General features: G+C 56.0%; 1 protein-coding gene across 1 annotated transcript; it reads right to left on the reverse strand.

The window, feature by feature from the left end:
• Positions 1–2,504: 2,504 nt before the first annotated feature.
• RASL10B (RAS like family 10 member B) lies at positions 2,505–8,299 on the reverse strand. Its single transcript, XM_029212982.1, has 3 exons — positions 7,966–8,299; positions 3,512–3,636; positions 2,505–3,034 (listed from the first exon to the last, which is right to left on the reverse strand). The coding sequence occupies exons 1-3, from the start codon at positions 8,179–8,181 to the stop codon at positions 2,764–2,766; spliced, it is 612 nt and encodes a 203-aa protein (XP_029068815.1). The 5' UTR covers positions 8,182–8,299; the 3' UTR covers positions 2,505–2,763.
• Between the last annotated feature and the right edge of the window lie 6,475 nt (positions 8,300–14,774).

Here is a 14,774-nt window from a genome sequence, read left to right on the forward strand (position 1 = left end):
GTGGCAGCATTTCCCCGCTGGAGGGGAAGAGGGGGAGGGAGCTGGGGTGAGAGAGGTTTCCCCTCTGCAGCCCCAGCCAACCTTGCCAGACAGCCCTTCTCTCCTGGAAGAGGCTGCTGCATGAGCATCACGGACAGGGACAAGGTCGCCCCACACAGGCTCCTGCAGGACTTCAAAACTTTGCTCTGGGGGGCTGGGAACTGAGATCACTGAGTCAAGAGGGATGGCTGAGAGCATTCCTTAACATCGACACGCCTGGAGTTATGATGGGTGTGGGCCGGGGTGGCTGCAGAGCCTCGGCCATGAGTGGGAGGAAGACACAAAGGCAGAACCTGGGATTGAGTCCACTTCTGAAAGTCTTCCCAAGAAAGTGGCAGAGGGAGATGTTATGCTTCTCTTCTGAATGGTTTTGATCACCTGGCGGGGTAGGTGGAGAGGAGATGAGTCCCCAGCTCTCTCCCTTTCCCTTCATTCTCCTGGTGGGCCTGGGCTTTAGGACTCAGGCCACCTCATCGCCCAGACTGCCTGTCCCTCCAGAGCTCAGCAGGCAGAAACCCTGCAGGGAGTCCCTTCCTTCCCACGGCAGGAACTGAGCCAACACCTTGGTACAGAAACGAGGGAACACACTCCCTGATTTTTAATCTGACTTCTGATCACAGCGCAGTGGGCGTCACACACACTTCCAGACCCTGTGGTGGGAAACCCTGGGGAAGGGAGGGCAGGGTGAAGGACAGACACTCAGAACGGGGGCGGAAGGAATCAAAATCAAAGATCTGGGGTGAAGCGGGGTTGAGAGGGTGGGTGAAGGGGGCCAGCCAGGCAATACATTCCAACGGCTCCCACAGGGGGCAGCCAGAGGCCTGGGTCCCTCACTCTCACCTCAGGTGCCTCAGAGCTGGGGGTGACAGTGATGGGGCAGGTGAGATGCTGTCACCACTCACCCCATCCCCCTGGTGAGTCAGGGGGCAGGGATGCAGGGGATAAAGGGGGGCAGCCACTCTTCCTTACCCTCCCAGCCACTCCAAGGTGTGGGGGGGAGGGGAGCCACCTCCTCTGCTTCAGAGAGAGGCTCAGAGAGGGCAGGTCACTTGCCCAAAGTCATGCAGCACAGCAGGGACCAGAACCCCAAAATACTGGACTGCCCAAGGTCAGGGCAGTCACTGTCGGGCTGTGTCACCCCCAGTGAGCGGAGTGGGAGTCACCTGGGGAAGCAGAAGAGAGCATCGAAGCTTCCCTCTCACGCTGGATCTGGATGAGAAGTTTGCCACCCATGACGCCTCCCCCAGACTCCTCTCCATCACCACCCCGAGCTACCTGGTTTCCTGGTCTATACGCCACAGCTTGGCTACATCGAGGCTAGGCTGTTCTTTCCGTCTCTCTTCTAACAAGGGACCTCGCTATCCTCCCACCAGAGAAGGGCTGAGGGCTCAGCCTCAGGGAGAACTTGGCTAGGCGGCCGGGGACTCGCACCATTTCTCCCGCCCTCCAAATCCCCCAGTAATCCCGCAGGTCACTCCTAGTATCTTCATTACTTTTGTTATTTCTAAATCGGTACAAAACTGACAGTGATCAGCTCCGGTGACAAGAGGTAGAAACTGGCCAGGCAGCCGGAGAAAATGGGGCGGAGTGAGTCAAGGCATGGGGCCAACTGGTGTCGGGACGAGGGGGCGTCAGATCCTGAGGGCCTCCATCCAGGGGTGGGGATGCCGGTATATCTCCCCCAAGCATAGGGGTTCCCATAATTCTTTTCCCGGCTCGCCCCTCCCCAGATTAATCGGGGTAATCTGAGATTCAAGGCGGGCAAGGTCTGGGGCAGTCAGCTTGGGGTCAGATGGGGAGAAAGGGTCTTCCCTGGCACGACCTGACTGCCCCCCTCCACACCCCGCCCACCACCAGACACTCCCCCCTCCCCCCCAAACATCCTCCAGTCTGGCAGACCACTGGAAGCTGGCATCATGGAAATAAATCTATCATTTGTGGGCATTCCCTCTCCACACTCGGTCAAGAAAAAAATGTTGAACCCAGAGGGTGATCTGACTTTAGGGTCAGGAAGTGGGAGAGGGGCACCCGGCAGGGACGGACCATCGAGTTAAGGCTGGAAGGTAGCTTGGTGCGTCTATTGGGGCTGTTGGGCAGGGAGGTCTCCCTGGAAGCGGGGGGAGCTCTGCCTTCTCCCCCTGACTGATCCAGGACTTCAACCCTCGGACCCCGGTTGTGGTCCCTGGGCCACCCGCATCGCCCCGCCCCGTGCCGGTGGTGCTGACGGTCAGAAGGCTGGCCTCACGAAGAGGTGCTGCCGGGACCTGCGACAGGGGGTGGATAAAATGAGAGCCCTGTGAACGAAGCTGGAGGTGGCGAGGGTGGGTAAGACAGCTGAGGACCAACTGACGCTTGGGCAGACAGACAGACACGGGAGAAGAAGACGCGGAACAATGACAGACACTTTCTGGAGGTGACGGTTGCGGGCCCGGTCAAGAATGCACCTCTCCACCCCCGCCCTCCGGTTCACGCGCTCACCCCCAACCCCCAGGGGCGGTGGCGCTCCTAGGGGCCCGGGCGGGCTCTGCACGAACTACAGCACTAAGGGCGGCCGTCCCAGGGAGACAGACGCGGCAGAGGCGGGAGAACGGGGCAGCTAAGGAGAAGCTCCCTCTCGCCCTCCGCCTCTCCCGGGGAGGGCGTGGCTGCGGGGGCGGCCCAGGAGTTCTCTTCCTGCCCCTCCCCGCCCGGGCCCGCCGGGGCTGCGGCCCGTGGGGCGCGGCGTCACATGATGGCGCAGCGGTTGCGGCGCAGCGCGCCCTGGAAGCGCAGGGCGGCGTGCACATGCTTGCAGCGGGCGCAGCCGACGCTCTTGAGCAGCTCGCTGAAGAGCAGCAGGATGTGCCAGTTGTACTTGGCCGAGCACTCCACGTAGCCGCACTTCCAGGTCTTGCGCACCAGGTGTGACACGTTCCAGCGCGGGATCACGCGTCCGCGCTGCAGGTCCCTCTTGTTGCCCACGATGATGATGGGCGTCTCCGAGGTGCCGATCACCCTGCTGGGCGAGGTGGGAATCTCAGAACCCCACAGTCTAGTCTCACAACCTCCCCACCCCCGGCCCCGGACTTCAAGAAGGGCGGGCTGTGCCTGGTCAATACTACTACTACCATCCATCTGTTCCAGGCGCAGCGCTGTAACTGACGCAACTGATGCAAAAGGTGGGTGTTAATGTTCTCCCCATTGTACAGATGAGGAACCTGAGCCTGGCTTAAAGTCATGCGGCTGAGGCGCCCTGGAAGTCTCCTTCCCCTAGCCTCTGCTCTTTACTGCACTAGACTAGCCACCCCATGGTAAGGGTCCCAAAATGAGTTAACAGAAACGGGGACGGCAAAATGTCGTGAGTGTGTGTTTGAGTATGTGTGGGAACCAGAGGCACGTGATCTGTTTCCCTCCCACTGCACCCTTTTCACAGGAAGTGGCCAGCATAGGGGCACCCACTGAGGTGGCAGTGGAGTGTATCCTGGCCCCTCACCTCGTCTCTAGGATCTGCTGGCGGATGGTCTTGACGTACTCAAAGCTGTCAAAGCAGCAGATGTCGTAGACCAGGATGTAGGCGTGGACGCTCCGGAGTCCCCTGCAGCAGGCGTCTGCCCACTCCTGCAACACCCCCAGCCAGCACCAAGGTCAGAGCAGCCATAAGGGCTCCCCTTGCCCCCAGCCACCTCCCGCCATACACAGCACTCTCACCTGCCACTGCACCCTAAGTCTTGCACACTCACCGATCCCCAGGAGGCCAGGCCCGGGGCACAACGGCAGAGCTCAGGTGTGGCTTCCCCACCTCCAAGCCAGGATGGGGCAGGGCCGCTGTCTGTCCTGTGCACTCCTGGAGCTGAGATCTGCCTTGTCCCATTTTGTCCCCCAATCCATCCATCCAGTCCTTTGTTCGATTACATTTATTAAGCGCCTCTACGAGCCCAGCCCTGAGCTAGTTGTTGGACCTGTTGAAATCCTATCTTCCCAGGCCTCAGCTCAGATGCCTCTTCCTCCTCTAAGAAGCCTTCCCGCAAGCAGGGGACTATTCCCTTCATCCTCTGTGTTCTAAGAACAGTTCAATTATACCTTGGTCAGAGCTGTTTCCATTCCCAGGTCCCCACTTCTGCTGTGAGCTCCAGAGAGGACCAGAGTCCAGCCTTCCTCGTTTTTACATACCTCCTCCTCCTAGGCTCTTTAATTCCACTACCTAGGCTGGTGAACTCTCCACGGTCCTGAATCCCACCTGGTCCGTGCTGGAATCAACCCAATTCCTGCCTGTAACGCAGCCCTTAGATCGCTACCTGATGTGCCCCTTCTGTTTGCTTCACTCTGCCCTCAAAGTTGAGAAGAAGGAGGCCCGAGGAGAAAAAGGTTGAGACTGGATGCCTAATGGGGGCTGATGTAGAGCAGGGCCCCAGGGCAGCTCCAGGGAGATGGAACTTCCTGAATGCCCGTGGCAAATTCTCTGGGAAGGGCCCGCGGCTCAAGCTGAACAGGCCCCAGGCAAGCCTGAGTGCACGAAAGAGAAGATTGCTTAAGAGATGAGTTAGCTAATTAACCTGCCAGCAGATGAGAATTGCAAGGGCAGCAGCAGAAAGCAGCCAGAGTGTGGAAAGAAGGGCCTCCCTGAAGTCTGGGGAGGCAGAGGCCTCCCAGGACAAGGGGAACTAGGGTTTTCTCTAGGAACTAGAGCCCCGGCAAAAGACGAGAGGGAGAGGCAGGCATATCTCCTGTGCCAGCTTATGAGCTGAATTGGGGTAGGGATCAGGCGTGGAGGACTACAGCTGGTTCTGCACTGCAGAGAAGGATTAAAAGGGAAAAGACTTGGGCGACAGTGGTGGAGAGTTAAGTCTGACTCCAGAGAAGCACTTCCCGATTCAAAGGCTTAGAAGCGGCTGCAGTGGATTTCTCCAGGGAGATGATGTGGCATCTTTTCTTTGCGCTGAGTTTTAACTTTGGTGCAGGGGGAAGATGCTGAGGACAAATCTAAAATCATAGGAAACCATGAACTGGTTTCTCAGGCCAGGAAAGACTGTATTCCACTGGACACAGGACCTCTGGGAGCTTGGGACCCCAGAGTGTACGCTGTTCCTCCTCCATCCCATGCAAGGAGCGGAGATCAGCAGGAAGTGGGAGGGATGGGGAAATAGGCAGAGAGGCTCCCACATTCTTCCAGCTCTCTGCTGGGGAGAGGGAACAGCTGCCAGCCTTCGAGGGAGACAGCCCCACCTCTCTCCCAACATGCTACCTCCTCAAGGGGGCCTCCAGGCTGCCTCCCACCCACTCCTCTCTGGGGGCTCCTAAAAGGGAGAGGAAGAAGGCTCCCGATTGGCTGGGTTGCCCCTTCACCCCTGATTGAAGGGAGGGAGTAAGAAAGCTCAGCTTGCCTTCCAGCTAGCTCCATGCAGCATTCCAGATGATAAAAGACCATCTTGGAAATGTATCAAGACAGAGAAGGAGCAATGGAAACTGAGTCCAGTTCCAAGGACACAGGAGCTGAGGGAGCCTCAGCCACCTGGGTGCCAACCATGCATTTGCTGCTCCTTCCTTGGGTGGGTTGCACACGCCCTCTAACCTCAGCTTCCTTCTCTGATAGGAGGAGAGAGGCTGCAGAAGCAACAGCTGAGACGACCCTAGAAACGCCGCTCTCCTGGGCTGGATCTCATCTGGCATTGGGGAAGAATGTATTCTTATTTTCAGACAGTAACCAGTGGGATTCTACTATTTGATCTTTGGGGCATGCAGGATCCTGTCTCAGCATTTCTTTGCTCAAAGTCCCTTTCTTGTGCTTCAGGGGTGAAGTCTTGGACATCCTTGTAGAGTCCAAAACTCAGGGTCAATCAGGAAGAAAAAGGCCAATGATCCAACAGAAAGATGGGCAAAGGCATTAATAGTTTTCAGAAAAAGAAAGGCAAAGGCCCTCAAACATATGAAAAGATGCTCAACTTCACTCATAAGCAGAGATGTAAATAAAAAGTACACTGAGATTATCCTATGTCATCTATCAGACTGTCAAAAATCCAAAAGTTTGACAATACACTCTGATGGCTTTAGGGAAATGAGCACTCATGTAACATCCCTCACAGGAGCACAAACTATGCACCTTAATGGAGGGGGGGGTGGAATCTGGCACCTTCCAAACTCCAGTTGCATTTATCCTTTGACCTAGCAATGCCATTTCCAGAAATCGATCCCACAGATATGCCTTCCTGTGTACAAAATGACTATTACAAGGCTATTCACTGTGGCATTGTTTTGAAGCAAAAGTTTGGAAACAACCCACTTGTCCAACAAGAGGGGACTTCATAGTACATCTTTCCAATGGGATACAGTGTAGCCATGAAAAAAGAATGAGGAAGACCTCTAGATACTGACGTGGAAAGACCTCCAGGTTAAAATGTCAAGCCAAAAAAACAAACAAACAAAGAAAAAACCCAAACAAACAAACAAAAGGTGCAGACAGTTTTGTTTTTGTTTTTAATGCAAGAAGGGAAGTAGAATAAGAATACATTTTCTTATTTGTGTAAAGAAAAACTGGAAGTGTGAATAAAAAAACCAATGAGAATGGCTATAGAATGGGGCAAGAGCTGGGGTAAAGGGAGCAGGGGTGGGACTGAGATTTCTTTGGGTGTACTTTTTGTTTGTTTGTTTTAACAAAGTTTGGGCTTTTAAATTGTATCTTCCCGACTCCAAAATCGAAATTACAATTTAAACACACAACAAAATGTGAAAAATAAACCCAGCTCAATGCACAGGACCAGAGCGGGATCTGAGCATCCACTCAGGCTACTGTTAGTCTCCTCTGGAGGAGAAATAGAACACCTGACCTTGGGCCCACTGCCCTGACCTCACTGTTTCCAAGGCGTGATGTGTGGATCAGGCTTTTGTCTTTGGTGCTGATGCTCCCACACCTAGGATGGGAGAGACAGGTGTCCCCGAGGTTGGGCAAAGGTCCTCCTGCCCGGAGTTGCTGACACAGTGCTGAGCCTGAGCCCTTCCCCAGCCCCCAGCTCCACCCGAGAGATTGCTGTATTTGCACAGTTACAACTGGCCAAGCGGTGGCCCCTGCCCTCGGGGCCTCCACCGTGCCTAGAGAAACTTCTTCCTGGAGAAACTCTGTGCTCTGGTCAGGGGCTTCTTTGGTGAGCCAACATGTCTAGGGCTCAGCTTCCCCCTGCACCCGACCCCCGCTCAAGCCAGAGGTAGAGAGCAGGAAGAAGGACCCGGTCCTGCAGGCTGGACCCTGTAAGCCAGGGCACTGGGGGCATCTGAATCCAACCCCTGCAGGAAAGGCCACCCCGAGGGCCAGTCCTGAGGTCAGGGGACAAAGCATCACTTAAGAGAAAAGGCCCTTGGGCAAGAGATCTGATTGGGGTCTCCAGTCTCTGAGAACACACCTTTCCCAGGTCCCAGCCTTTTCTTCTGTTGTCCCTTCTACAGATGACGTGGGTCTGAGGCCATGGGAGGCAGCGCCCAGAATATTAACAAGCATCCGGCGTTCTATGCCTTTATCTCCACTGCCCCTTACCTGCCCAGATCCTACCTAGCTAAGACATCACCTCCTGTGACCCCCACCCTCACACACCTTCGTGGGACAGATGCCCCTTCAGGGCTGTCTTAGTTCCCGCATCCCCTGCAATCATGACACTCATGGAACTATGTAATAGCTGACTGTTTGTCTTCTCACCAGACTATGAGTTCCTTGAGGGCAAACTGCTCTGTCTTGAGCACCATTCTATCCCAGTGCCCACCACAGGGCCTGGTACACATTAGACGTTCATCAAATATTTGTTGAATAAACCAGTGCACAAATGAATGGATTCCTGGCACAGCTCTAAGTAGGGCGGCCCGTGGTGCAGCGCGGAGTTCTCAAAGCCAGCAATAGGGCCGGAGCCAGGAGAGGGTTGGGGTCCAGGCTCTCCTCCACCCTGTCCCCCACCCCCACCCCCCTACCTGCAGCGTATTGACAGGGAAGGCGCTGATGGGCGGGAAGTCGAGGATCTGGAGGTCGTGCACGTGGCCGTTCATGACGACAGCAGGCAGGTAGAGGCGGCGGGCGGTGGTGGGCACACAGACCTCGCTGAACTCGTTGTACAGGAACTGGCGCACGATGGCACTCTTGCCCACGCCTCGCGCCCCCAGCACGGCCACCCGGTAGGTGGAGACCATGCCTCCCGCCCCGCTCCGCCACCTCGTCCTCGCCGCTGCCTGGGGCTCCCCCGGGCTGCATATTCCAGGGGCTGGGGGCTCAGCCACCGTCAGGACCAATCATCGCTGCCCCTGCTTGCCCTGGGCCCTCTGCGGCCTCCACCTGGACTGTGGAAACAAGAGGTGGGCTTGGTGGGGCTGGCTTCTCCTCCTTGGACATATCCTGTACTTTTCTACCTTGGGGAATGTCACTGGAGCTGTTACTACTGCCACTTGGGATGCCTTCCCTTCCCCAGAGCCCCTAACCCATCTATCCAGAACCTCCCCATCCTTCCTTCTCCATTCTCCCTGCCGTCCATCCCATCAGTGGGAATCAATCTTTCTTGACTTGTATTATGACCTGACTTTTGGCCGGTCTGACTCCCAGACCCAGGCAGGCCGCAGAGCGGAGTGGAAAGAGCACTAGACTTGGCTTCAAGTCCCAGCCTTCCCACTGAGCCCGGGGCAAGACAGCAACGCCTCGCAGCCTTGGTCTCCTGGTCCACAGGAGACCAGGCCAGTGCGTGTCCGTGGAGGCAGTCCTGGCATTTTGTGGAGAGAGAATTCTTTATCGAGCAGGGCATTTCACATCCCCAGCTGCCTGGAGGTACTTGCCAGCAGCAGCCTCTAGTGACCATGATGACCCAAAATGCGCTCCCCCCACCTTCCCAAGCACCCCCTGCTGAGAATCCCTGGATTGGCCGATGACTTTGGCTCTGTGGAGCGTGACACCTGTGGAGCAGTTACTCTAAGTCAGCATGCCCACGTGGTTATCCTTAGTCGATACAGTATCCCCAGGTAATAGGTATTCCCACTTTGGAGAGAAGACCCAGAGGGAGGGAGACACGAGCCCAGGCACACAGCTGGGAAAGGCGGGCTACTCCTTTCTACAATGTTGCAGTACTTCAGCTTCCAAGTTTAGGGATTCTAGCTGGCGTAGGCCACAGGCCAAGGGCTGGGTCTGATTATCTGGCAACCCCCTGAGCTCAGAGGACCTGGCATGCAGCAGGTGCCCGGGAAAGGGCTGCTACAGGATTGAACCTTGACATGGATTCGTTAGCTCCTTCTTGCTCAGTTTCAATGACTTTAGAGCATGGGTATAAATCCCAGCTCTGATGTTTCCTGGCTGTGGATCTGAGCCACATTCTGCACACTTATAAAGAAGGATCGTTAGCCTCTACTCCTGAGATAATCCAAGTAAACCTCTTAGCCAGGTGCCTTCTCTTTCTGTTGAGGATGGTGACCAGGGAGGCTGGTACATGCCTGAGACCTCCTGTTTGGGGACTATTCCCAGGAGGGTGACACCAGTGCCTGCTAAATGGGTCCAAGGCAGATGGGTTTGCTGGGTTTGGATGGGGCCATGCTTTCCAGCACATATGCATGTTTTCTCTGTGGATGCATACCCTTTCCACATATGCACAGCTCACAGCAGAATGTCCCTCAGTCCAGTCCGTCCTGGTTCAGAGGACCCAATCCACAGGGCATGTCACATACAGCATAGTAAACCAAAGGCAGGATCTGGAGTGAGGTCCACCAGCATTGGATTCTCCGCTCTGCCACTCACCTAAACTGTGATCTTCGGCAGGGAACGTCATAGGGTGTTGTGAGGCCATAGGGTGTTGTGAGGCCGGAGTAGGTGTTCAATAAACAGTGGCCATTGTTATGCACAGGGGTCCTTCACTCATCGATCACAATGGGACCTCCTAGCCATCCCAGATGGGTCACTCTGCACTACTGCACTGTTGCTCACGTACATGTAGTGTGTGTGTGTGTGTGTATGTGTGTGTGTGTGCAATTCTCCCCATTTTATTGAAGGTAAAAACAAAACCAAAAAAACCCCCACAGACTTAGGGATGTGAAGACCACATAGCCAGTTGAGCTGTCAACTAAGACTAGGACTCTCATCTCCTTCCTGTCCCATGCAGTGTCCCTTCCCAACAAGTGCTTCTCTATTTCTGTGAGCTCCCAACTGGGGGAAGTACCAGCCCCTCCTCCCCATAAATCCCTCCAGGGCCCTGGGCTTCTCAGGCATCCCTGGACACTGTCAGCATGGCAGAGAGCCTCAGCTGGGTTAATTACATAACCAGCACAAGCAGGTGGGGAGGGGGCACCTTAGGGGAGGGAGAGAAGGCAAAGAATACCAGAAGTGTCCCGGCCTCCCCCTGGGTGTGGCAACTTAGAGGGATCTAGGATGTAGCCTACCTGCAGATTCTCCTGGATAACCCATTCCCTGCCCTGAAATCAACCCTTTCTGGGGGAATAGCTGGGAAATAAAAGCGGGGCACAGCGCTAGAGCCAGGGAGGGGGTGCCAGAGAGGCCCCTAGGCTGGGGACAGCCTCCTGGAAGGCACGAGGCCCTGACTCAGAGGTGACTGGTGTCCCCTCCCGCTTCCCAGGCAGGGGTCCTGGGTCTAAGTGTTTGTTAATGCAACATCCCCAGCTGGGTGGGGCTGGAAGAGGGCTGTCCGGAGAGGCAGGGCCCAGGCCCCTGAGCCTCCCTCCCCAAGGCCTGTGCTCTGCAGTGAGTCTGCAGACAGCGCCCGGGGACATACACTGGGGCCAAAGCCTGCTTCTGGTTCCTCCTCCCTGGACCTGGACGCCTAAGTCCCAGCCTCAGACTGAGGGCGGGGGCTTTGCAGGTCCCGTGGGCCGAGTCACACGTCTGCCCGCTGTCTGTCCCCATCACGTTCATGTGGGAGTGGGTGGGTGCGGGCGTCGGAGGATGCTGAGCTCCCTGTGACCTGATTGGTGGGAGTTCTGGGTGAGGGGGATGCCGGAGCCCAGCCTGCTCTCCGCCTCCAGCACCTCGCAGGCAACCCCCCTCACCACCCCGCCAGCACCAGCTCTCACGTGGCCGCCCCGCGCCGCTTCCCCGCCAGTCCGCCGGCCCCCACCTCCCTTCTCGCCCCCGTCGCGCCTCCCCATTCCCCCACCGACCCACCCCGGCCCCGGCCCGCCCGCTCGCCCAGCCTCCCGCTGCTTACCCGGGGCCGTCCTAGCTACCCCCAGCCCGGGCCGGCCGGCCGGTGGGGCCGCGCTCCCCCCGGGCTCCGGTGCTGCCCCCCGGCTCCCCGGCCCGGGGGGAGAGAGGTGGGAGCGCCCCCGGCTGCGCAGTCTGGGCGGGCTCAGGGCGGGCGCGGGGCGGGGGGGGGGGGGGCAGGTGCTGGCGGCCGAGTGGGTATGACACCTCCAGCCCGATTCTCCCTCCGGAGCGCGCCGCCCGCTCGCGCTGGGAGGAGGAGGAGGCGGGAGCGGGGCGGGGGGCGGGGGGCGGGGGGGGCGTGCCCCGCTGGCGTTCTGCTGGGTCCCTGAGCCTGCCATATTCACTTGGGAAGCCCTGGACAAATTCTTTAATCCCGAGCCTCGACCTTCACCCCTCCCAACTCTCCCTGCGGTATTTTTAGCTCTAACTTGGAGGGCTGGGAGAAAGGGACCGGAGAGGCCCTAAAGCCTTTGGCTTCACTCCATATCCCACCCCCGCCACACACCCCAGGTTCCCTCTCTAGGTCTCTTCTGACCCTTCCCAGTTCCGTCACTGGACGGTCGCCCACTGTGTGCCTTGCACCGTGTGCTAGAGAAGCATCCAGACTCCTCTCCGCCACCCCACCGGAGGACTGCGAAGGGTGGTCATTTTCACCCTTCACTGCAGCAGGGAAAGAAGAGCAGAGCAGGCTGGCAAAGCAAAGCTCATCCCAGGCCAACGAATGACCTCCATCCCCTGAAACGACTGCTCCCCTCTCCTCTCCAGAGGGGGTGATACCAGCATTTGCCAGGGGAGAGGGCAGAATCGCCCGTGTATTTACTCTAAAACAATCGTGGTCAGTGTCAATTAATTTAAATGACACTTTTAAATGAACATTTAATGAGTATGTGCCAGGCAATGTGCTCTCAGCTTTGCCTGCATCTTCAAAGTTAACGCTCACAATACTATGAGGTAGATTCTGTTTCCCCCGTTTTACAGATGAGATAGTTGAGGCTGAGAGAGGCTGGTCTTACTTAAGTGTAAAATGCGGAAGACAAAAATTGGGAGTCTCTAGCGGGGCAGCCACTGACGAACTTGGCCAGGGGCCCACAGCTCATCAGGGAGGCCAGAAGCACACACGTGGCGCGAATATATGATGTGTGCAGAGTCAAGGTTCTGGGGAAGGGTAGACGGAGCAGGCCAACTAGGGAGAGGAGTCAGTGGAGGCTTCGGAGGAGGCAACTTTCAAGGAAGAAGCCTTGAAAGAAGTGGATTTCGGGTGCAGGGTGGGGGAGGGTGTGGAAGAGGAGGGTTCAGATGAGAGAAGTTGGGAGCAGTTACAGGGGTTTGAGAAGGGGGTCCAGGACACAGACAGGCACGGGGGTGGGGGCGGGGGGCTGGAAGCACAGGGAGAGGAGGCTGAGAGGTTGGTGGAGGTGAAGTCACGAAGGCCTTGATTGCCGAGGAAGGAGTTGGGATCTAGCCCTGTTTGGCTGGGATAGCCTGTAAGCGTTTTGAAGCAGGGCAGCAACCTGGTCAGTGGTGCAGGGAGGAGGAGAGGGAAGCTGGGAGAGATCTCCCAAGTGCTTTTACCCCTGGACCCAGCATCCCACACTGTGACTTCCTTCCTATTCTTTCTAGTACTAGTGGGCTGAGCACCCTCCCGGTCGCTCCCCTTCCCTCTCCCGTCCAGACAGAGAGTACAGTGGTTACGAGCCTGGGCTTCAGAATCAAGCAGATCTGGAGTTAGGTCCTGGTCCTACCACTTACTACGTGACTGAAGGCAAATTACTTGAACGCTCTGAACTCTATGCCTTATTTGTAAAATGAAGAGATGATCAGTTGTCCCCACAGCATAAATGAGCCTGTGGTGTGTAGAGTCTGTAACGCAGTGCCTGGCATGGAGTCTCACTGTGTGGCCTTTCGTTTTTCTTTTCTGTTTTAGAGACACAGCCATTCAGAGGGAAGGTTGAACATGACCTTGGGAAAGCATTTCCATTTCCATTTATGCTAAGATGGCTCCTGGGTGCTGGGTAGGGCTTTGCAGAGAAGGGCCAGGGCAGCTAGAAGCAAATAGAGGGCTGAGAAGGAGACAGGGGGCCCCCTCCTGGAGTGCCACTTTTGTTCTGGAGACATCAGATTTACTGGCCCTGTGGAATTGCAACGGTCAACCAAGTCAACCAAGAGACTCCTAAACTTGATTAAATCATCCAGGGCACTACCAATCCCCCCACTGTATTTGAAAATCTTTCATCCTTACCCTGCCCAAGGATCCCAGAATTTATGTCTACTCCCCCAGGCTATGGCCCGCCATTCTGGTTCTATTTCAGCCCAAGGGAGACTAGAAACGAGAAATCATGCAATGCTCACACACACCTTGCGGCCAGGCTTCTCAGAATTCTCAACTTAGCTATACTAGGAGAACACAAAGCCTCAGGTTCATTAAGGGGCCTCACACTGGCTTGCAGTGATGGGTCACTTAAAGCATTATATCTTACATAAAAAAACAAACCCATAGTATTAACATAAAATGCAAAATGTGCCTGAATTTAAGACTCGGTTAAATCATCTTGGTTCGCTGAGCGTCACTTTGGTCTAAGGATGTACGCCCCTAGGAGCCTATTCACTCTTCTATGATTAGGATTACCTTGGTGAAAAAACCCGAGCGGCTCTGTCCTTAGTCTGTGGCTCTGGTTCAGCTGAGGACGCCTGAGGTTTAAGGGGATGGAATGCATGGGTCCACCTGCAGCATCTGAAGCCCAGACACGGAGCGGGACAGAGAGGACGAGGACCCGAACCTGCCACTCCGCCGCCCTTGCTCCATCGTAGCCGAGGATCCCACTGGCTTTCAGAAGCTGGCTAGCCAGATCCTGGGGCCTTTAACCGTAAGTGGAGAGTGAATGAAACAAGGGAGGGAAAGCCAGAGGCTAGGCTAGACTAGAATATCCTCCTCTAATACCTACCCAGTGGGAGAAGGCGGGTAGTGGAGTTCTCTCAGTCCCAGAATGTTGGGGCAGTCCTGTCTCAAAAGGATAATTCCGGAAATTAAGTCCATCTGGATCTAACCAATCCCTAAATTAGTCTTCCTCTTGTTGGCAGCATCAAGAACAGCAGGGCAAAAGCTAAATGAGAAACTGAGATGGCAAGTTTGGAGCCAACTCGGAAACTTTTCAAGAAACATCCTTGTTGCTAATAACATGTCTGGGGGCTGGTGGGGATTCTAGGATTAGTGTTCAGGAGACAGAAATGGGTAACGACGGGGGAGGTGTGATCTTTCCCAAGTGCCACACCAGGTATTAAAATAAACAGGCTCTTGCCTCCTGGAGCTGGGGGTGGCAGAAAAAGAAATCTGGGTCCAAGCAAAACCAGAAAAAGCATCAGTGCATGAGGTGGGAGTAGGAAGGCTCCAACCCGGGAGTCCTCAGCTGTTCTCTGGCCTCAGAAACAATGTACAATGTACCTGAGATCTCTGGTGGCGGGGGGTGTGGGCAGAGAAGGATGGTGCAATCTCAGGTGGAGGTCTGGGGGCCAGTATACCCTGCTTTTGGAGACTGAACACACTGGGACCTTAGGGGCTTAGCAAGGCTGGCTTTTGGCCTGGTGGCACAGATGA

This window comes from Monodon monoceros, unplaced genomic scaffold (genome assembly GCF_005190385.1).
Source record: "Monodon monoceros isolate NGI ecotype Baffin Bay Population unplaced genomic scaffold, NGI_Narwhal_1 Super_Scaffold_9, whole genome shotgun sequence".
Lineage (NCBI taxonomy): Eukaryota > Metazoa > Chordata > Mammalia > Artiodactyla > Monodontidae > Monodon > Monodon monoceros.